This window comes from Dromiciops gliroides, chromosome 2 (genome assembly GCF_019393635.1).
Source record: "Dromiciops gliroides isolate mDroGli1 chromosome 2, mDroGli1.pri, whole genome shotgun sequence".
NCBI classification, from domain to species: domain Eukaryota; kingdom Metazoa; phylum Chordata; class Mammalia; order Microbiotheria; family Microbiotheriidae; genus Dromiciops; species Dromiciops gliroides.
In genome coordinates, this window is record NC_057862.1 from 485553663 (window position 1) to 485576984 (window position 23322).

Sequence of the window (23322 nt, forward strand, 5' to 3'; positions counted from 1 at the left end):
GACCTGAGTTCAAATCCAGCCTCAGACACTTGACACTTACTAGCTGTGTGACCCTGGGCAAGTCACTTAACCCCAATTGCCTCACCAAAAAAAAAAAGATGCCCATCTACAAATGTCTCAGAGTTGGGCTGGGCTGGATGACCTGTAATATTCTGCCCATCTCAGGGATTCCATTCAATTACTCTATCCACTACCCTCTCAGCCACTGTATTCACATAGTGAAACGGAGGCTGCAGACATGTTAGCTTCCCTCTACGTGGAGGCTTTACCCACAAACAAGATCCCATGGAAACTCAGCTTTTAAATCAGAAAAAAAGGAATTCATTGTATAAAAAGAACATGGTGTATGCCCTCAAGCTGGCCAGAATCTTAGCCATCTTTCTCATTATGCTTCCTGTTATTATTGCTCAATGGGTAATTTTGCTTCAGCCTCTTGGAGTCGGCTTGGAGCCTTGGGGTTGGGTTTGTGTGAATAAGGGGATTGGATCTCCAGCTACTCTTGAAGGAAGGAAGTACTTCACCATTGAATCCACCTTAACAGGAACTGTGGGAGGGTCTCTCTTGCCCACCCTGTCGGTTTGCAAAGCACTATTTGCACTGGGGAAATGAAGTATTGTCTCACTAACCACAGTGAAGAAAATTTGCAAAGGCAAATGAATGGGCTCTTGATTTGGGAACTGTTTTTCTCTGTTCTCCTGATGGTCCCTAGGTTTTACAGTGGCTCATTTATGTTGTTTTTCTTCCAAATCAGAGAACTACAGAATGTTAGAGCTGGAAGGGACTTTAGAGGTCATCTGGTCCATCCCTTTAATTTTTCCAAGGAGGAAATTAAGCCTCAGAGAAGAGAAAGTGACTTACTCAAGGACATTCAATTCATCTTTAACAGAGCCAGGGTTAGACCTTAAATCTACTGACTTTTATTCTATAGTATCATACATATATACTTACAATGATAGAACTATTTTCTGTAGTTACAATTCACATATTTAGAATTTTTATAGTTCCTAAAGAGAACATGAATATATATATACATATATATATATATATAATATAAAGAAAAATAAGATATGTATCTGTCTGTCTCAAGTTCATCTGAGCCTTCTTTTCCTCCCCTCCCCTCCCCTTCACAGCAAAGCGACTTGCCCAGGGTCACACAGCTAGTAAGTGTCAAATGTCTGAGGCCAGGTTTGAACTCGGGTCCTCCTGAATTTAGGGCAGATGCTTTATCCATTATGCCATCTAGCTGCCCCTGAGTCTTCTTCTTCTTCTTCTTCTTCTTCTTCTTCTTCTTCTTCTTCTTCTTCTTCTTCTTCTTCGCAATGAGGGTTAAGTGACTTGCTCAGGGTCACACAGCTAGTAAGTGTCAAGTGTCTGAGACTGGATTTGAACTCAGGTACTCCTGAATCCAGGGCCGGTGCTTTATCCACTTCACCATCTAGCCGTGCCCCCCCCCCCCCCCCCCCCCCCCCGCCCCAGCCTTATTTTCAAGGAGACAATGTGGTGTAGAGATGAGTGACTCTGGAAAGCTGAGTTAAAGGCTTAGGGCCTAGGTCTAGTCCCTCTTCCACATAACAAACCTTCAAATATTTTAACATACCTAATCATGTTCCCCCAAATTCTTCTCTGAACGTTCCTAGTACTTGTTAGCTTTGTGACCTTGAACAAGTCACTTCTCCTTTATGGGGCTTGGTTTTCTTATCTGTAAACTGAGGAAGTTGGCTTAGGTAGTGTCTAGAGCCTCTTCCACATCTAAATCAGTTACTTTTTATTGTGTTGGACCAAGTGATATTCTAATAATAAATTCTAATTTGAACTCTGAATTCTAAATTCCTGTGGACACCAAACTAGATGTGTCTTTTCAATCACACTTACCAAAAATCCAGGGCCTCAATTTTCTCCTTCATAAAATTGAGGGGTTGGACTAAGTGTACCTTGAGGTCTCATCCAGTCCTTAAGTTTCTGCACTTTCTGATTGTGTCTTCGGAAGAGTGGGTTCTTGGTAGTGGGAGTTATTTTAGGACAGTCGGCAGCAGAAAGGAAGAGTAAGGAAAGGGAGAGGTTAATGAAGATTGCATCTTAAAGACTATTTCCAGTAGCAAAGACAGCTTGAATTGGCAGAAGTTTCTTATTAAAAACCCAGTGCAATGGGCATTCCTTTGGTAAGTGACAGTGGCCATGAAGAGAACTCTTCATGTTGAGGATTTCCAGCATCACCTTTCTCTAGGAAAATGAGATATGAGCAAAAGGAAAATGTTAAACTGAACTGATCTGGGTTTCAGGCTAGAGGAAGGCTAGTTGGCTTCCCCTAAGCCCTGGGGACTGATGAAGAGGGACCTGATTTGGTAACTTTCTTTTAAATATCAGTGTTTGTGGGATCATAGAGTCACATGATTTAGAACTGGAGGGGGCTGTGTAGATCAGCTAGTCTAACCTCCTCATTTAAGAGATGAGGAAACACTTTTCCAAGGTCACATAGGTAGTAAGTAGCAGATCCAGGATTAAAGTCTACATATTCTGGCTGGGGGTTCTTAACCTACAGTCCATGAACTTGTTTTAAAATATATTTTGATAACTGTATTTTAATATAATTGAGCATCTAGGTGGCACAGTATTTCGAGACCTGGGCCTAGAGTAAGGAAGACCTGAGTTCAAATCCTGCCTCAGATGCTAATGGCTGTGTGACCTTGGGCAAGTCACTTAACCCCTCCCTCAATTTCTTCAACTATAAAATGGAGATCATAATAGCACCTGTCTTTCACAATTGTTGTGAGGATAAAATAATATAATATTTGTAAAGAACCTAGCACGTAGTAGGCTCTCTACAAGTGCTGGCTATTAATATAATCATTCTTTTGTCATCCTAAGTATTTTGTTTTATACATTTAAAAAACTATTCACTATTCAGAAACGGGCACCATAGGCTTCACTAAATTACATAATGGGTCTTTTAACTTTAACACAAGAGTTTAAGAACATCTTCTCTCAACTTTATGCCCTTTGATGAAAACATTTCAGAATTCTTTTTGACTCACGGTAAATTTTAAGTAGCATTCTCATTAGACTCATGGTTGTTCTTTCCTTGGAAAACATTATGTGCATGCAGCTAGGGGTTGCAGGTAGAGCACTGAGCCTGAAATCTGGACTCTTGCCTCAGAAACTCAATTTCCTTGTCTGTAAAAAAGGGATGATAATAGCTCTTGCCTCACAAAGCTGTTGTAAAAATCAAATGTAATTACATATAAAAGGGAGATCTTGTATGCAAGGTGTTTCTCATTCCCTTTTTTTTTTGCAAGGCAATGAAGGTTAAGTGACTTGCCCAGGGTCACACAGCTAGTATGTGTCAAGTGTCTGAGGCCAGATTTGAATTCAGGTCCTCCTGAATCCAGGGCTGGTGCTTTATCCACTGTGTCACCTAGCTGCCCTGGTACTTCCAATTCTTTGCAAACATTAAAGTGTTATATAAATATGAGAAGAGATGATGTGATTAGTTGATGTTTGTCATAAGAAAAACAAAATCTTTGCGTTCCTTTAGATGCTGACTGAACTGTTCTGAGAAACCATTTGTAAAATTATTATTTTTATAATACCTTTCATTATTCACTCTATCTTTGGTCCTTCAAAATGTTCAGGACATAAACACAGTCTAGTTTATGACCTGGATGGATAGAAGCTACTTCCTTAGCTTTTCAATGATTGGCTTATCATAAGGGTACACATGGTCACTCCTATTTTTGTCCTGCCCAGAAATAGCAGGGATGTTCTCACAGCTTACTAAGTGGAGGGCAGGCTTTGGGCTATACAGTGTCACCATTATTTACTGAAATGATATTTGCCGAAGCTGTGCTGTATGGTTTACATTAATTAAGACCAGGGTTCATGGAATCCTGAAGAAAAAAGTCAGATGCAGTGACCCTTTCCAAAAGGAGGTACCAACCCTGCTTTTTAGAGTTTTAAGAGCTATACTTAACTTTTTTTTCATAAAAGTATTTTATTATTTTCAAGTTACATGTAGAGATAGTTTTCAGCATTTGTTTTTATAAGATTTCTAGTTTCAAATTTTTCTCCCTCCCTCCTCCCCAAGACAGGAAGCAATCTGATATGGCTTAACTCTTTTTTTAAATAATATTTTATTTTTTCATAATTACATGTAAAAACAATTTTTAACATTCATTTTGAAAATTTTGGAGTTCAAATTCTCTCCCTCCCTGCTCCCTTCCCTGAAAGGGTAAGCAGGTTATACATTACTCTTAACTCTTAAAATGAATCAAAAATGAAAATTCTATAGTGATAGGCTACAGGACTCTGACCCTGGCCCTTCTCTCTTCCATATTTTTATCAGTGACTAGGGTAAAGGTGTTGGTGTCAGGCTTAGCAGATTTGCAGATGACATTAATCTGGGACAGTTAACACATCAAGCAATAGTATCAGCACCACAAAAGGTCTTGACAGATTGGAATGATGGTCTGAATTTACCCAGATTAAATTTGGTTTAAAATCAACTGGATAAGTACAGAATTGGGGAGCCATAGATAAAGGGTAGTCTATGTAAAAATAAAATAAACGAAGAGGTTTTTGGTCCACTAAAACCTTCTTGTTTATTTTATATATTTTGTACAACATGGCACATGAAAATGCTAATGCTACTTTGAGAGGCATACCTAGAACATGGTGGAGAGTTCCATCAGACTCTACCCTGGACATATTCCATCTGGAGCATTGTGTTTAATTCTGGGCATCATATTTTGAGAAAGGCTTGACAAACAACACATACTCAGAAGAGAATGACCAAGATGGTGGGGACTTGAAACAGTACCAGATGAGGATTGGTCAAAAGGAACAAGAAATGCCTATCTTGGAAAAGTGAAGATTTGGTGTATGTGTTGAGGGGGTAAGGAAGGGAAGATGGCACCATCACTACCTGATGGTACATGAGGGATTATCTAGAAAGAGGGATTAGGCTTCTGTTTGGTCCCAGAGGGCAGAATTAGGGGCAGTGAGTGGAGGTTGCAAAAAAGCAGGTTTTTACTTGATATAAAGAAAAACTTCAAAAAAAAAAAAACCCCAAAGAAAAAAAGAAAAAAAAACTTGCTAATAATTAGAGCTGTCAGACCATTGGAATGGACTGTCTTGGGAGGTAGTAAGTTCCTAGTCACTGGAAAACAGGGAAAAAAACCCATGCATTTTTTAAGCACCTACTGTGTGCAGAATAATACTATGTAATGAATATTTATAAAGCATCTATTATGTGTAGGATAATAGAGAAAATAACCAAGTTTAGAAAAGGCGTGGTTCCTGTTCTCAAGGACCCAACCTTCTGGTCGAGAAGATATAGCTAATGATACTACAGAATATTATAATGGAGAGGTACAAAGCATCACAAGGGGTCTGAAGAAGGCTAGTGTCTTTTATTATTATGAATTTGCCAAATACCAACAAACACGAACAACAAAAAAATAGGAAGAGAAGACTGTCGATGAAATGAGGACTTCACTACATGCAGTTTACTTTTTTAAAAGTCTACTTAACGTTTGCCATGGTAATTCTAACTCTGTCCTCTTTGTATCCCCTTCTGAACTTCCTTTTGCCCTCTTCTGTATTTTTCGAAGTGATTCATTGATGAGCTTTTGCCCCCTTCTTATTGCTTTTAATGTCACTATCAATACCCCACCAAAAAAAAAAATCCAAGGAATCTTTAAGGAGAGACTGGATAACCGTTTTAAGGAATTTCTGCTTCAGGTGTGAATTGAACTAGATGCCCCCTGATGTCCCTTCTAACACTCTGATACTACATTCCCATAGCTTTTGAAAATGAACAAGAGTTAAATGAGGTTGGAATGATTCATGCCTTTCCCCTTCTGAATCCTTCTATTGTGTTTCTGTACTGGTGAAATAGACATTTAATTTCCTTGGGAAATTTTTGCACTGGTGCTCTTGGGTATGAGCTGGCTGAAATGAGCTCGCCTAGTGGACAGGATGTTGGAGGTTGTGCCAGGGGTGGAGAGCGGCATGAAGAAAAGAAACAAAGTAAAATGTGGGAGGAGAGAGGAAATGGGAGTCGAAAGAGTAGAGTCATGGGAACTTACAAGCGCAGAGGCGGAGAGGAGGAGGAAATGAAAGCAGAGATGTAGGTGGGGGCTAATGGGCACAGGCTTCTGCACGAATTCAGAATTGGAAGATGTGACCAAAGAAGCTTTTGTTAAGAAAGGAAGTTGCAGGCAGGGGTGGATGGAGGTTGAACCTGACTCCCAAAAAGATCCTTAGCACATTGGTATGGAGCGGCAGCTGGCATTACTGAAAACAAATAAAGAAAAAGAAAAAAAAGAGTGAGATTATCCTAGGAAAGATGAGACTAATTAGAGAAGCAGTAATATTTTCTGAAGCTGAGCTACCTTACTTTTAAAAACAGGAAACATGTTTCTAGTACAGCACAGTCCAGGTGAAGAGTTCCAAATGTTCATTTCAAGCTACCATCCTTTTAAGGCCTCAACTGTGAAGTCCTACTGTCTCTCTTACCCTCTTGAAAAGCATTGTTTGTAGCTGTTTTCAGGATCCAGAGGGCAGAAGGTTCTGTGGAGGGTATCGGTGTTCAAGCCATGGGACCTGAAGCTACTTGGGTCTTTGTGGCTCTGTTTGATCCACACTCTCATTAGTTGGGGAGTTCTTAACTTGGGGTCCATGAACTTGCTTTTTAGTATTTTGATAACTGTATTTCAATATAACTGTAATACTTTATATTTTATTGTATGCATTTAAAAACAATATTCTGAGAAGGGACCCGTAGGTTTCACTAGACTGCCAAAGGGGTCCATAAGCGAGAGAGACCATGTAGCGTGAAATTCTAGACCTCTAAATAACATTTTTCTGAAAGCATCCCCTTTGTTAATTGTAAAATAAAATTTCCAAGGTAGGGGGAACACCTCCCCCCAGCAACGTATTTACCTTTATTAGTCTGCCAGAACACACAGTTAGTTCAAGGCAAGGGCTTTTGATAGAATAGCAAAGCAAGAAAAATAACACTAAACATTTCCCCCATAAACCTGGGTCAGATTCTCCCATGAATACACACATTTAATCCTTAGGAAGAGTGGACACAAATAATGAACATATGTGGAAAGAAAGACATATACAGTACATGTGTGAGCAGGACATGTATGTGGAGGGGCACAAGTATGATGAATATACGTGGCCAGAGTACCCATATGGAAGGGTAACACAAAACTGATGCTACAGGGATGCTGATGTCATCTAGAGAGGTCATGGAACTGCCTTTGCCAGATATTCTCCCTGCTGGTCTCTGCTGGGTCCCTGTCAGTGTGTTGGCCCCGTTGAATGCCACCCCAGTGGCTGCATAGTCTCTGCTGGACACAGCCAGACATGGCTGGCTCTCCTTGGACACATGGCTGAAGAGCTTTCTGTTTTCAACTTTTTCCTGCTACTAGACTACCCAGCTGGAGTGCTAACTCTTCTTCAGGAGAATAGAGGCATACCCATTTTTTAAAACAGCCTTCCTGTCATGCAGGCTGTCAGACCTCTTGGTCAGTAGCTATGCTTATGGTGACTTTTTTTTTTGGGGGGGGGAGTTCCCAAATTTATTGCAAAGAACACAAAAGTAAACATTAAACAGCTCCTCTTGGTGTTTTGAAGTTCATCCCAAGCGTGGGCTGGGTAACTTGCAGGTTGGACAAACTGCCAAAGTCCAGGAGTTTGAACATTTCTTTGGTATCAGGGTCCACTTCAGTGATCTCCTGATCTGACGCAGAGACCTCAGGGACATAGTTACCCCTCCTTTCTCTTTTTCCTTCCTGCAACTTGATGGAGATACCTCTCACAGGGCCTCTCTGGATGCGCTTCATCAGATGAGTCACATATCTGGCGATCTTGTTGCGGAGCTTCTTGCTGGGAATGATGGCGATCTCCACGCACACAAGCTTTGTTGGTGTGGAAGTTGTTGCCCAGGGGGTGTAGTACTTTTCGATGATGACCCGCGCCGCCTTCTTCACGGTCTTGGCCGAACGCGACCCTAAGAGCGGAGGAGAGTGAGAGGCCGGCCTGGGCAGGTCTGTGAAAGTTAGAGGAGAGACTGAAAGCAGAGAGACCAATAAGGAGGTTATTAATGCAAGCCAGGCAGGCAGTGAATTAGTATGGTGACTAGATTTAAGAGAACAAACTGGAGATGTTGCGGAGGCAGAATTGACAGGTCTAGACAACTGATTGAGTTTTGAGGGTGAGAGAGAAGGAAGAATCAAGTATGACTCCTAGGTGATAGGGAATTGGTGACACTTTCAACAGAAGCAGGGAAGTTTAGAGGAGATCAGGTTTCAGAGTGAAGATAAGGATCTCCATTGTAAACATAATGAATTTGACATCCCAAAGGGATATACTGGAACAGTTATTAGTAAGCAGTTTGCTTGACTGAAGTTCTAGAGAGAGATTAGGAGCCCATGTACAGATTTGGGAATCATTTATGTTAAGGTGATAATCAAATTTATGGGAGCAGATGATGTTTGTAAATAGAAAAGAAAAGATGTCCCAGGAAGAGTCCTGGGGACCACTCACATTAAGACAGGAACTCAGGGGCAGCTAGGTGGTGCAGTGGATAAAGCACTGACCCTGGATTCAGGAGGACCTGAGTTCAAAGCCAGCCTCAGACACTTGACACTTACTAGCTGTGTGACCCTGGGCAAGTCACTTAACCCCCACTGCCCTGCAGAAACAAAAAAACAAACAAAACAAAACAAAAAGATAGAAGACAGGAACTGGATAAGAACCTAGAAACGGAAACTGAAGAAGGGCCAAATAGGTAGGGAGAGAAGCAGGAGAAAAGAGCAGCATGGATGTCAAAGAGGAAAAGATTTCCCAAGAAGAGTGTAGCCAACAGTGGCAAATGCTGTTGAGGGGTCGCGAAGGAGACAAGGATAGAGAGAGGATGAAGATTGAGAAAAGGCCATGTTTTAGCAGTTCAGTGATCATTGGTATCCTTGGAAAGAACAATTTCTGGAGAGTGGTTAGGTTGGAAGTCAGGTTGCAAGGGACTAAGAGGTGATTGGTGAGGAAGTGAAGTCTGCAAGTGAAGATTCTTCTTCCCAGGATACTCAATCTTACCTCCCTTAGAGTATAAACATGAGAGCAGGGCATGTCATATAAGTCCTTATGTTTTCATGGCCAAGGACAGTGCCTTGTCCCTAGCATTTGTATCATTAATATTTGTTAAATGACTGGTCAAGCTCTGCTTTGGAGCTGCAAGGAAAATTGTTGGATTGAACAGAAAGTGATAACAGACAGAAGTCAGTGTGTGCTCTAGAAAATGAATAGATAACAAGATATGACTGTGTCATATTTGGTAGCATTACCAAGAATGACAATATCCTATAGAAGATTACACTCTGTAGATGACTGAATACTTTCTATAGTTAGAGAAGTTTGAATCCCATTTTGAATGCTTATTAGCTGTGTAACCATGGTCACTTTACTTCAGTTCTCTGAACTTCAGCTTCTTCACTTACCAGATCAGGATGATCATGTTGTACGTACTTCATAGGAATGTTTTGAGGATCAAATAAGGCGGTAGTTATATATCATGTACTTTGTAAATCTTAAAGTACTATCTAAACATAGACACAATAGAAAGTGTGTGCCAGGTGCTGGCTGCCATGTTTTAGGAAAGGGAATGACAAATTGGTGTATGTCCAAAGGAGAGTGAAAAAGATGGTGAGGGGAGCAGAGAACATTTCACATGAGGATTAGTTGAAAAAAAAAACAACTAGGGATGTTTAATCTTGAGAAAAGAAGATTTGGGAGGTATATGCTAGCTGTCATCTGTATTTATGAGATTATTATGCAGAAGATAGATTAAAACTGTTCTGCTTGGCCACAAAAGTCAGAACCAGCAACAATGGTTAGAAGGCTGGATATAAGAACAACTTTCTAAACAGAATTGTCCAAAAACGGAATGAATTTGGACTGAATTAAGAGAGGTATTGCATCCAGAATGAAAGAGTGGATAATACATTTATATTTTGTCCTAGTCAGGCCACATTTGGGAAGTTTTTGGTTTCTCCTTCACTGGAGTCTTCAACAGGAAGCCAGATGGATGACCACTTGTTGGAAATGCTGTAGAAGAGATTATCAGGATTAACGAGACAACCTTTTAGGCCCATTCCAACTGGGATTTTGTGAAAATGAAAATTTATACAACAGTGTGATATGATGGAAAAAATAATGCACTTGCAATTAGAAGATCAAATGAGATAACATATGTAAAGCATTTTGCAAACCTTAAAACACTTTATAAGTGCAACTGTTATAATCCCAATTTTCTCACTTGTCAACTATATGAATTTGGCAAGTCTTCATTAAGTTTCCTCATCTGTAATCTGAGATAATGGTGATTATACTATTATTATTATGTCCTATGCATAATAATGAAAGCATTTAGCATTTTTTTGCAGGGCAATGAGGGTTAAGTGACTTGCCCAAGATTACACAGCTAGTAAGTGTCAAGTGTCTAAGGCTGGATTTGAACTCAGGTCCTCTTGAATCCAGGGCTGGTGCTTTATCCACTGCGCCACCTAGCTGCCCCCTAGCTGCCCCCTAGCATTTTTTTCATAAAGTACTTTAAAATTTATAAAGTGCTTTACAAATATTATTTCATTTGATCTCATCAAGAACTCTAGGAGGTATGTTATTTTATAGTTGAGGAAACTGTGGCAGATAATAGCAGTGAAATGACTTGTCTATGGTCACAAGCCTAGTAAATATCTGAGGCTGGATTTGAACTCTGTTCTTCCTGACTCCATTGTTCTATGAGTTAAGAGAAAGAGTGTCACAGTGGTTAGAGATGCAGCCTCAGAAGGAGGAAGATCTGATCGTGTGACCCTGAGCAATTGCTTCTGCACAACTCTCCAATCAGTCAATCAACACACATTTACTAATAGCACACACCGCAGGCATTGTTAATAAGCACTGACGATTAAAAAAAAAAAGAGTTAAAGAAATCTTTGCCCTCAAAGAAGTTTACATTCTATTGGAGGAGACATATATAGGTACATATGAGATGATGATAATAGCTAACATTTATATAGTGCTTACAGAATAAGCTTATCTAGTGCTTATAGAGTAGATGGGAAGTAACCTAGAGTCAATAGACTTTTATTAAAGTTCCTCCTCTTTGCTAAGCACTGGGGAGAAAATGTAAAAGCAGTCCTTACCTTCAGGGAGCTTATATTCTACTGAAGGAATCATAAATAGGTACATACAAGATAAACACAGATAAGATGGGAGGCAACCTTAAAGGGGGCAGCTGGGAGGACTGGAAATGCCTCCTGCAGCATTTGGGTTGAATGTTTAATAAAGCCAGGAATTCAGATTCTAAAAGCAGAGGTAAGGAAGGAGAACATTCCAGGCATCAAGGACAGCCAGTGCAAAGGCAGGGAGTTGAGAATTGTTTGAGCTTCCAGTATCTCTGCAGCTGAAAATGGTTGAGCCAGTACTTATAGCTAAAGAAATGAAAATGGCTCATGTCCCTGATTCCCGCTAATGGTGGCTATGTGAACAGGCAGTTCTTGGTGCTTAGACTGCTGGGCGGAGGATCAGCAAACCTCCAGCCTGTGTTTTGTTCCTGGTTAGCTGTGTAACTTTCAAGAAATCATGGAATCATAAAATTCCAGAACTGAAAGAGAACTTGGAGAGTTTCTCATTCTGCTTATAACTTGCTCAACAATTCCTGCTAATAACATCCCTCAAAAGGGAATGACTTCAGCGGTCCTCTAGTCTAACCTGAACAGTAATGTCTTGGGTAGCATTTTTGGTTAGTGGTTCATCATGCCTTCCCTTGAAAATCTCCAGAGGAAGACCTTTGACTTTCAGATGATTTTAATTATTAGGGAGTTTTTTTTTCTCACACCAAACTGAATTCTGACTCTTGCAGCTTTCGTTCATTGTTCCCATTTCTTTCTTCTGGGGCTAATTAGAACAAGTCGGATCCCTTTTCCATATGACAGTCCTTTGGATATTTGAAGGCAGCTATCATGTCTCCCTAAGCCTGCTCTTCTTTAGGAAGAACACAATTCCTCAGTTGCTTCAATCCATCTTCATATGGAATAGTCCTATATCCGTAGCTAGTCAGTATCACTCCTAACATGTGCCTGGGTGTGACCAAGACAGAGTATAATACATTTAGCACCTCCATCATTCTGGACTCAGTAGTGACAACTGACATTTATATAATTCTTTAAACTTTGTAAAATGCTTTATATAACTTATTTAATACAACAACTCTGTGAGGTTAGTACTGTAGATATTATCATGCCCATCTTACAGATGATATAGTTAAGGCTTACAGTGATTAAGTAACATGGTTGTAGCTGGTAAGAATCAGAGTTAGGATTTGAACCTTGTTGATTCTGGGTCCTATACACAATGCCACTCTTAATCTGATGTCAGGCCTAACTTTTTGATTTGTTGATTTGTATTAAGCTTGAAATCATGGCCTTTTCCTCTAGTGTGTCTAGTCATGCTTACCCCATCTTGTAATCGTATAATTGATTTTTTGAACTAAAATGGAAAACTTTATATTTATCTCTATGACCCCATTAATTTAACATAGTAAATTTGAAGAAACAAAATATGGAATTAAATACAAAAGAGAATGATAAGATATGAATTATATATATGCATATATATTAAAAGAGAAAGGAAATTATATAATAAAATTTAATAGGCTAAGAAAAACTTTATTTATATTCTCTTCTGATCTTTTTTTCCTGTCTTTGTATTCATGAACTTTTGCTACTGTTGTCCTTGTGATTTATATGAAATTGTAGCCAATGTATATTATCATTCTAATTCTGCTGTATTGATTTTGCATGCCACTTTATTATTTTCCATGTTTTTGCATTCTTACTATTTATTCTTGTTTACTGTATGATGATATTCCATTACTGATATACTGCAGTTTTTTTTTCAGATGTTCTCCAGTTCTTATATATATATATAGATTATTTCTCCATTAGGTTTCATGTCATTTGTTTCAGTCTGTAGCTTTAGACTGTCAAGGTCTTTTTTGGGGGAGGGGGTCCTCTGATGTTAGCCGCCCTCAGCTTTGCATCATCTGCAAATCTGATAAGCATATTTTTTATGGCTTCATCTAAGTCATTGCTAAAATTGTTGCCTATAGCACAGGAGCGCTAACTGATCCATAAAGCACTAAGACTTTCTTCCAGTTTATTGAACCATTAATATAATAACCACTACTACTATATGTTGTTTTCATGTGGACTTTGATTTCTGCTTTTGAAACTTATCATCTAACACTATCATCTTTATGAAGTCTTTCTCGATCTCCCCAACTGCTAGTTATTCCTAGACTACCTGGTATTTAACTCCTTGTGTGTATTTGTATTAATTCACAAGTAGGCATCATTTCATCTTTTTATATTTGCTATTTCCTTCTTTAGTGGATTAAAACAGAGGTTGAAGTGACTTCCCCAGGATGACATAGCTAGTTAGAGTCTGAGGCTAGATTTGATCTCAAGTTTTCCTGACTCCAGACCCAGAATTCTTATCAAATGTTCTACCTAGATGCCTTATAATGATATAAAAGTAGCTAATCTCTTTTTTCCCTTGAATGATAATAATAACAATGATAACACTTTAAGGTTTGTAAAGTGCTTTACATATGTTATCTCACTTGATTCTTTTTTCTTTGAATAATAATGACAGTGATGAAAAGTGATAACTAGCATTTATATAGCTCTTTAAGGTTTATGAAGTGCTTTGCATATAGTATTTTATTTAATCCTCATAATAATCCTATTTGTCCCCATTTCGTATAAAAGGAAACTGAGGGTGAGAGGTTGAGAAATTTGCCCAAGGCTGTACTACTAAATAAATGTGTGAGGCAGAATTTGAACCCAGGTCTCCTGACTTCAAGCCCAGCACTCTATACATTACACCACCTAACTGTACCTGTCATGTTATATTTGTGTTTTTTTGACATTTACTTTTGCTGAGTTTTATTGTTTCTCTTTTAGTGGACTTAATGGAGATAAAAGAAATCCGTCCAGGGAAAAACTCGAAGGACTTTGAACGTGGGAAAGCCAGTCGTCAGAAAGAAGATTGCTGCTTTACCATATTTTATGGTACCCAGTTTGTCCTCAACACACTGAGTTTAGCAGGTATATTGATGTTATTCCCCTCTAACCTTGCCTCCCCTGACCCAACCTTTTATGTTTTCTTGTGCTGATCCTCCATGACTGGGGGAAAGTTCTCTAGACAAGTGGATCGGTAAGGCACAGTATTTTTTCTTATCCTGAAGCAGGTAACACAAACACTTGGTATTTACTAGAAGAAAAGTGTTTTAAAAGCCTCATTGCTATTATTGTCTTCATTAAAGTCCTATTCTGAGGCTTCATCATGGCATGGAAGATGACTTTCCATTCTAGAAGCCAGTGCCAAAGGAGAAACAACTCTTTCATGTTCTACCATCTTGAAAGGCTCCAAATTTTTTCCCAGCATCTATAGTCAGAGAACCAACCTAGCCAAGTATGGAGCGTGGATAACAACAAGGTCATCTGCTGCATCCCGGCCCGTCACTTTTGTCTTGTCACTGGATTTTGATGACCCTGGAAGAGAAAGTGAGGCTGATGAGTTTGTGCAACTCTGCCTAACTTAAATCTAGTTCACATGGAAGTCAGCACAATACCCTGTGACATCATTGGTCCTTTTTGAAAATGAAGGACAAACAACAACTGACTAGTTGGGTCATTAGGTGAAGGATTCTTTGGGCAAGGCAGTCCATGAAATAGATAAAAATACAAGATAGCCTTCAGTCCTTAGTAAACCTTTCTGATTCTTTAGTGGCAGAAAGAATCTGAATCATACATCTTTAGCTAGAAGAGACCTTGGAAGTCAGTTCAACCTTTTCATTTTACAGATGAGGAAATTGAGTCCCAGAGAGATTAGTTAAATAACTTAGCTGAAGGTTACAGAGGATTTAAGTGATAGAGCTGGGATTTGAACTCAGATCGCGTGATTTCCAAATTCATCATTCTCTCCATTGTGCCTTACCACCTCCCTACAAGGCAAGGATCTGAGGGTGTCAAGAATCATAGGTTTTTGTTAGTCTATAAACATTAATTTAACTTCTGGTTCTCAAATATGAGATTTTAATCCAATAATACATGAATTAATGTGGCATTGGAAAATTACGCTATGTCCACATTGACATTGTTGCTAAAAATGCAAAAGAGGAGACAAAGAAGCTCAATGAAGTCATGGCACATGGGTCCCCTAAGTGAAATGAAAGAATGATTTGGATGAGTTGGTTTTGTTGGGGGCCCAATGCCATCCTTTCCTGGGGCATTTAGTCTGCTTGTCTTCTGGTGCTCAAGATGAGCACCAGCAAAGAGACCACCCTGAAGATAATTGTAGCTTCTGGGCTACAGCATCTGTTGCAGAGGATGATGAATGTCAAGAAATTCTACAAAGAGCAAGGGTTCCAAGAGTAAGTCAACATAAATCTTAGTACTTGTTAACTTGTGTTTGAAAATAGACACAGTGGATAGGAGACTGGCAAGAAATATATTGGGAAAACATGATTCAAGATGAAGACATTAAAGAGGACTCCTTTCTCCAATCTATCTTTTGCAAAGTTACCAGAATCATTTTCCTAAATTTCAGGTTTGGCCATGTCATTCCTTTGCCCACAACCCTTCAGTATTTCTTTATTACATGTAAGATAAAATACAAATTGCTCAGTGGTATTTAAGACCTCTACAGTCTGGTGTCAGTTTACTTTTCTTGCCTTGGTTCACATTACTCCCTTTTGTGTACTCTGTGTTCTAGCTAAACTGGATTCCTAGCTATGTCACCAGGTATCTGTATAACCATAGCTATGCCATCTCCCTAGGAGATGTCAGCAGGACATCTCCTGTCCTCATGCACTTGTGCAGGCTGCCACCCCCCCTCCCCACTAATGAGTGAATGAAAAAGTGTTTATTAAATGCTTCATATATACAAAGCACCATGCTAGGCACTGTAAGATTATAGAATGAAAAACAAGGCAAGGAAGCCCTCTTCCTCTCTGCCCTTCAGATTCCTAATATTCCTTGAAGGCTCAGCTCAGAAGCCACCTTCTCCATGATGTTTTCCCTAACAGACCAACTGAATACTTTGACCTCTCTTCTACCCCCTTCACTTTCTACCACGTAGACTTATCAGAACACATGCCAAATATCCTAACAAAACATAAGCAAGCTCCTTGAGGGCAGAGGCTTCTTAATTTTTGTCTTTGTAACCCCCCTCCCCTGGCAGCTAGGTGGCATTGTGGATAGAGTGCCAGACTGGGAGTCAGGAAAACTGATCTTTCCAAGTTCAAATCTGGCCTCAGACACTTACTAGCTGTGTGACCCTGGGTAAGTCACTTAACCCTGTTTGCCCCCATCTCCTCATCTGTAAAATGAGCTGGAGGAGGAAATGGTAAACCACTCCACTATCTTTGCTAAGAAAAGCCCAAATTAGGGGCAGCTAGGTGGTGTAGTGGATAAAGCACCGGCCCTGGATTCAAGAGGACCTGAGTTCCAATCTGGCCTCAAACACTAGATATTTTCTACCTGGGTGACCCGTGGCAAGTCACTTAGCCCTCATTGCCCTGAAAAAAAAAGGAAAGAAAAGAAAAGAAAAAGAAAAGCTCAAATGGAGTTGTGCAGTGTCAGACATGGCTAAAATGACTCAACAACAAAAATCTTCAGTGCTTCCCATGGTTCTTGCACATAGTAGGTTCTTAATAAATGCTTATTGAATTGAATAGAAGCCAGAGACTTATGGATTAATCAGAAACTTTAATCATTCCTGTATATCTTGAATACTTCTTTTAAGAAAAAAGTTGGAATGTGCTGAATATGATGAATACTGAATAGTATCATGATGAAATCTATTATATTAGAACCAATTAGAAATTAATAGAAGTTATAGAAGTGTGAGTTATTTCAGAATTAGCTGCCTACATGCAGTAAGTTGTTAGAGTAAAGGTTAAAATTACACCAAATCAAAAGAAAGTGTAGACAGGAGAAGATGGCAAGCACTGTGTGTGCTTACAATAGCTCTAAGCAATCTAGTTAACTAGTTTATTGATTCTGACAAAAGGAAAATGAATAAAGTTGAAGTCATTGAATCGTATTATGACAATTTCTTGTAACCAATGAAAATCATCACCATAGTGAAGAGGTAGAAAAAAAAAGTCCAGAGGCCACATCAGCAAGTAAAGAATAGATCTTTTTGCCAAGCAGAGAGACATGACAACCAAAGACAACATTGCTTAGAATAGAAACTTATTTGAAAAAAAACCTCATTACTACGTGCCACAATAAAAGATTATGAATAGGATTGGCTTTCAGAACAGAAAAAGAGCTGAGTAGAAAATGAGCCAGAATAAAGATTCTCATGAGATCAAGCTAAACCAGATCATTCTTAGGACAATTTGAGACAAAGCTGAAAGGAGTAGAAATCAACATGCAGTGGAAGAGAACTGTGAGTGTATCTTTAATGATCTATTCTTATAACCAGTGACAGTGGAATCACCACATTTAGGCTGAATTACCAGATGTACTGTTTGAGGAAATGGAAATGGCAGTCAAGAAAATGAAGTAAGGAAGAACATCTGGGTCTGGCTAACTACTTGCAGAAAAAACAAGTATGTCCTGTAGGCAACATGATTAAAAAGTTTCTCAGGAATTGAATTTCAAGAACTCTCAAAGGGAAGATCTGAAAAGAATGGAAAAGATCATGAATGATGTTATATTACTTTTTTAAAAAAAGGTACTTGAGAAGACATCAGTGGCTAGCATCTCAAATGTGTATTTTCTCATTTCTCTTGTTCTTTAGTTGTTTTTCAGTTGTGTCCAGCTCTTCATTTGGGGTTTTCTTGGCAGAAATACTAGAGTGGTTTGCCATGTCTTTCTCCAGCCAATTTTACAGATATAGGAACTGAGACAAAGAAGGTTAAATGACTTGTCCAGGGTCACACAATTACTAAGTGTCTGAGTCCAGATTTGAATTCAGGAATATGAGTCTTTTTGACTCCATGGCTAGTGCCCTATCCATTGTGCCACCTAGTTGCTCCTTTTTCATCTCTAAGAAGTCTTTACCTATTGTCCTTGCATTTATCAAGTGTATCTTTGATAAAAGTAAAGAAAATCCCATTTACATTAACTACAAAATGCACAAATATTAGGCATTAGTTTACCAAGACAAATTTAAGACTTATGTAAATATAATGACAAAACACTCTTTACAGAAATAAGGAAGACTTAAATAATTGAAGAAATACTCATTGATTATGAATGGGTCATGCCAATAAAATAAAAATAAAGATGCTACCTAAATTAATTTGTAGATTTTTTTGGAGTACCAATCAAATCAGCACAGGGCTGCTCTTAGAACCAGTTAGAATATTAACAAAATTCATTTGGAGAAAAAAGAAATTTAAAATCTTAAGGGAAATAATGGAAAAAAGTAGCAACAAAGGGGAAATAGAACTTTCAGAATGCAAATTATATATCCTATTTTATATATCTTAAATTATTAGCCACCAAGACTATATGGCAATATACTACAAAATAGATCAGTGGAAAAAACTGTATAAGTAAAAATCATAAATGATTAAACCCAATAGCCCAGTGTTAAAGAAACCCAAGAATGTAAATTATATGAGGAAGGACTCCCTTTTTAATAAGATTTGCTGGGAGAAATATAAGGTTTTTTGGCAAAAGATAAGTTTAATATGGCATTTTATGCCATATACCACAATAATTTTCAAATGAATATTTGATAAAAAGGTCACATAAAATTGGAAGAAAATATTTGGAGGAACTTTTCACATTTATGACTAGGAGAGAATTCTAAACCATACAAGAGAGTGAAATCACTAAAGATGAAATAGACAATTTCAGTAATTTAAAATTTGAAAAAAAAAAAGCTTTAGCATGAACAAAATCATTGTGACCAAGATGAGAAGGAAAAATGTCAACTGGAGAAAAATGTCTCAAATACTTCAGGTAAAAATCTGATATCCAAGATAAATAAGGAATGAAAACAAGACCATGAACTCTTCCCTAATAGAGGAGTGATGAAATAGTATGAACAAATAGTTCTCAAAAGAATTGGAAACCATTAATAGTCATATGAAAGACTGCTCACAGTCACTAGTAATAAGAGAAATGCAAAACAAAAACAACTCTGATGTTTCACATCCTATGTTTTGTCAAAAAGATGGCAAAAGACGGAAGCAGATCATGTTGGGGGGACTAGAAGAAGATAGACACACCAATAATTTGTTGGTGAAATCCTGAATAGATCCCTCTATTCTGAAAAATGACTTAGAATTGTGTGAAAAAGTGGGTAATCTATTCATCCTTTGACTCAGAGATTCCACTAAGGATGTGTCCCAAGAAGATCAAAGATAGAATCAAAGGTCACATGTATACCAAAATATTCATAGCAACTTTTTTGGGGGGGTGTGGTTGCAAAGAATTGGGAACAAAGTGGGTGCTCATCAAGAGCTAAATAAATTGTGGTACATAAAAGTAATGGGATATTATGATCTCATAAGAATAACAAATATGAAGAATTCAGAGAAACACAGGGAGACTTATATGGACTGATACAGAGCAAAGTGGACTAAACTTAGAAAATAATGTATACAATGACTTCAATAATACAAATGAGACTGTAAGACAAAACTGAACATTGTGCTTATTCCCATGGAAGAGATGAGAAAATACACCTGCTTCCTTTGGTTGGAAAGATGGACAGCGAATGTGAAATGTTGGATGCATTGTCACAGATGGTAGCTATATTGTTTGGTTTTGTTGAACAATTAAAAAAAATTTTTTTTGTTATGAGGGAAAGCTTGCTGGGTAGGGGAGGTGGGAGGACATATTGAATGCATATGAAGTAAGAACAAAAGGCATAAATAAAACTAAAAAGAGAAAACATGAGAAAAGACAAACATTCAGAAATGATTGTCTATAGTAGCCTTTTTATAGGCACAACTTAGAGAAAGTCATAGAGGATACAATACTAGTCTACATTTGTTGATAAATTTTTAAAAAGGCATCTGACAGTGGGTATTGTATGACTCTTGTGATCTTGACTACTGAGGACACTGAGGTCACTTGAACTCTAGAGTTCTGAGCTACTGTAGGGATAAGGCTCCCCAATGTCTAAGTTTGGCATCAAAATGGTGAACCCTTGGGAACAAGGAACCACTGAGCTGCCTAAAGAGGAGGAAACTACCCCAGGTCAGAAACAGAGCAGGTTAAAGTTTACATGCTGCTAAGTAGTGGGATCAGGCCTGTGAGAGGCTGTTGTATTTTCATACTAGGCAAGTTAGGGAGACCCAGTATCAAACAAAACTAAAGGTCCAAACCATAAAATTTGACTTCTTAGAGCAAAATGCAAACTAACTGGTTCTCCTTGCAAGATTCTTTGATAGATACAAACAGGAAGTCGTGAAACTAGGGAAGATACGCTCAACCAAGATGTTTGGGATACTTATGGAGTTTGTCTTCCACAAAGTTCAGATAGAAGGATTCTCAGTAGATGTTGAGGTTCTTCAGATGTTCCTGTTTGTGAAAGACACTGTTGGCTACATTAAACCTTATATGTAAAAAAAATATATATATATATATATATATTTACATATAAGGTATTTTATTTTTTCCGTTACATGTAAAGATAGTTCTCAACTTTTGTTTATACAAGCTTTACAATTTCAGATTTTTCTCCCTCCCTACCCTCCCTCCCTCCTCCCCTAGACAGCAGGTAATCTGATATAGGTTATATCTATATATCTATATACATATACATATATATATATACACACACACACACATATATATATACACACAATAACATTAATCCTATTTCTGCATTAATCCTGTTACAAGAGAAAAAATCAGAGCAGTGATGCAAAACCTCAAAATAAAAAAAAAACAGCACCCAAAACAAAAGAAATAGTATGGTTCAATCAGCATCTATACTCCACAGTTCTTTTTTATTTTTCTTGGATTTGGAGATCCTCTTCTATCATGAGTTCCCTGGAACTCTTCTGTACCATTGCATTGGTGAGAAGAATATAGTCCATCACAGTAGGTCAACACTCAATGTTGATGATACTATGTACAATGTTCTGGTTCTGCTCATCTCACTCATCATTAGCTCACGTAAGACCCTCCAGGTTTCTCTGAACTCCTCCTGCTCATCATTTCTTACAGCACAATAGTATTCCATTGTATTCATATACCACAACTTGTCCAGCCATTCCCCAATTGATGGGCACCCCCTCAACTTCCAATTCCTTGCTACCACGTAAAGAGCAGCTATAAATATTTTTGTACATGTGGGTCCCTTTCCCCCTTCCATGATTTCTTTGGGAAAAAGACCTAAAAGTGGAATTGCTGGGTCAAAGGGTATGCACAGCTTTATCGCCCTTTGGGCATAATTCCAAATTGCTCTCCAGAATGGTTGGATCAGTTCACAGCTCCACCAACAATGCATTAGTGTTCCAATTTTCCCACAGCTTCTCCAACATTTCTTATCTTCCTTTTTTGTCATTTTAGCCAATCTGATAGGTGTCAGGTGCCTCAGAGTTGTTTTAATTTGCATCTCTCTAATCATTAGAGATTTAGAGCATTTTTTCATATGGGAATAGATAGCTTTGGTTTCTTCATCAGAAAACTGCCTGTTCATATCCTTTGACCATTTCTCAATTGGGGAATGACTTGGATTTTTATAAATTTGATTTAATTCCCTATATATTTTAGAGATGAGGCCTTTATCAGAAGTACTGGCCTCAAAAATTTTTTCCCAGCTTTCTGCCTCCCTTCTAATTTTGGATGCATTGCTTCTGTTTGTACAAAATTTTTTTAATTTAATATAATCAAAATCATCCATTTTGCATTTTATAATATACTATATCTCTTGTTTGGTCAAAAACTGTTTTCCTTTCCAACGATCTGATAGGTACACTATTCCTTTCTCTCCTAATTTACATATGGTATCACCTCTTATGTCTAAATCATGTATCCATTTTTACCTTATTTGAGTATAAGGTGTAAGATGTTGGTCTATGCCTAATTTCTGCCATACTATCTTCCAGTTTTCCCAGCAGTTTTTGTCAAATACTGAGTTCCTATCCCAGAAGCTGGAGTCTTTGGGTTTATCAAACATTATATTACTAGTGTCATTTACTACTGCATTTCCTGAGCCTAGCCTATTCCATTGATCTACCACTCTATTTTTTAGCCAGTACCAGATAGTTTTGATGACTGCTTCTTTATAGTAAAGCTCCAGGTTTGGTACTGCTAACCCACCTTCCTGTGAATTTTTTTTTTCATTATTTCCCTGGATATTCTTGATTTTTTGTTTTTTCCAGATGAATTTTGTTATTATTTTTTCTAGCTGTATAAAATAATTTTTAGGTAGTCTGATTGGTATGGCACTGAATAAGTAAATTAATTTAGGTAGTATTGTCATTTTTACTATATTAGCTCTGCCTATCCATGAGCAATTGATATCTTTCCAATTATTTAGATCTGATTTGATTTGTGTGAAGAGTGTTTGGTAGTTGTGTTCATAGAGTTCTTGGTAAACCTTATATATTATAAGGCCTTATCGATGAGATTCATGGTCACTGAAAAGAGGTTATTTTAATAAGTTACAGAAGGCCCATTCAAGTGGATAAAGACTTTATATTACCTAGATTATGACATGCAGTTGGATGGGAAAGCCCATTGAGCTAGGTCATCTATCTTGCACAGTTACTACAAATGGACAGCAAGATGGTGCCAGGGGTGTGGGGGTAGGTTGTTTTGGGAAAATTGTGCAGTTATTTCATTGAACCCAGTCTTTTCTTTGCTTCCAAAGCTAAATTTTGTAGTACTAGTATTCTTGTAGCAATGCTTCATGGCTGTGAATCTCAAAGCACCATGAACTCCCTAAAAAATCAAAATTGTAGATGACTCAAAGGTCAGGGAAAAAGCATGTTGTAAGTCAGCTGCAGCACTTTTCCAATGATGATTCAAATGTGAGAAGGGATACAAATTACATCTCTTATCATAGATGTCAATGATTCCCCCCACCCCAATAGGATTGATCACTTCTCAAGAGTAAGAGACAGTAACAGATGGAAAGTCTGAGTGTTACTCTGTTATCCACGAAATGGAGCATCTCGGTGACACGGTAGATAGAGTGCTGGGCTTAGAATCAGGAAAACTTATCTTTATGAGTTCAAATCTGACCTCAGGCACACTTACTAGCTGTGTG

The 23322-nt window shown here is 38.2% G+C and overlaps 2 protein-coding genes across 2 annotated transcripts in view; one reads left to right on the forward strand and one right to left on the reverse strand.

Annotated features, from left to right (window-relative positions):
• Positions 1 to 23322, forward strand: part of PLCG2 (phospholipase C gamma 2) — a 176491-nt gene that overhangs the window by 55065 nt on the left and 98104 nt on the right. The window contains exon 3 of the mRNA XM_043987636.1: positions 14031 to 14174. Coding sequence (XP_043843571.1) covers positions 14031 to 14174 — 144 coding nt within the window. The remainder of the gene's footprint in view (positions 1 to 14030; positions 14175 to 23322) is intronic.
• LOC122742377 (40S ribosomal protein S17-like) lies at positions 7617 to 13972 on the reverse strand. The gene is made up of 2 exons (XM_043986594.1): positions 13966 to 13972; positions 7617 to 8020 (listed from the first exon to the last, which is right to left on the reverse strand). The coding sequence occupies exons 1-2, from the start codon at positions 13970 to 13972 to the stop codon at positions 7617 to 7619; spliced, it is 411 nt and encodes a 136-aa protein (XP_043842529.1).